The sequence below is a fragment of the Penaeus monodon genome, chromosome 19 (assembly GCF_015228065.2).
Source record: "Penaeus monodon isolate SGIC_2016 chromosome 19, NSTDA_Pmon_1, whole genome shotgun sequence".
Taxonomy (NCBI): Eukaryota; Metazoa; Arthropoda; class Malacostraca; order Decapoda; family Penaeidae; genus Penaeus; species Penaeus monodon.
In genome coordinates, this window is record NC_051404.1 from 20,560,095 (window position 1) to 20,560,786 (window position 692).

The 692-nt window shown below is 53.5% G+C and overlaps 1 protein-coding gene across 1 annotated transcript in view; it reads left to right on the plus strand.

Annotated features, from left to right (window-relative positions):
* The window catches only part of LOC119585128, a gene marked incomplete in the record, with an annotated part of 15,383 nt that overhangs the window by 12,928 nt on the left and 1,763 nt on the right, over positions 1-692 (plus strand). Inside the window, 2 exon segments of the mRNA XM_037933761.1 lie at positions 1-167; positions 458-641. Coding sequence (XP_037789689.1) covers positions 1-167; positions 458-641 — 351 coding nt within the window.

Consider the following 692-nt stretch of genomic DNA (forward strand, 5'->3'; position numbering starts at 1 on the left):
CGGAAGCCCGTGGACGACATGGTGGCGCGCGCCAAGGAGATGAAGCCCGGGGACACGCTGCCCTTCCTCAAGATGACGGTGAGCGAGAAGGGCGTCAGCATCTCCGAGATGCCCCAGAACGTCAACAAGAACTTCGAAGGAGGCTTCTACAACATCGATGTGATCAGGTGAGGGACCTCGTCAGCTGCGGGTTGTGCGGCGTTCGGGGAGCTGAAGGCGAAGCGAGTGAAATAGGGCTTATCCGGGATGGTAAAAAAAAATGCAATATTCTTTTTATTATTACTTTTTAACATCGCCATCATTAATGAGTTTTCTTTTCCCATTCATCCCCATTATAATCTCAGTTTTCAACTAACCTTTCCCTGTGCATTCAGTGCCATCTTTCAATTTACGGGCACACTTTTACCTTCCTGCCTGTGTATGTCTCTAACTCGTACACTGAACTATGCGCACACAGTTATGGCGTGCAGGACCTCGTGTACACGCGGGTGTTCGCCATGATCGTGGTCAAGGAGGAGGCGGCCAGCATCGCCAAGTCGCAGCACCCTTTCCAGTGCCACGCCTTCGTCTGCGACTCCCGCCACAACGCCCGCAAGCTCACCTTCGCCCTCGCTCAGGCCTTCCAGCAGTTCTCGAAGGAGGTCGGTGTCCCGCGGGCGTGTGTGTTAGATGTCTTACCCAACAGTTCGATT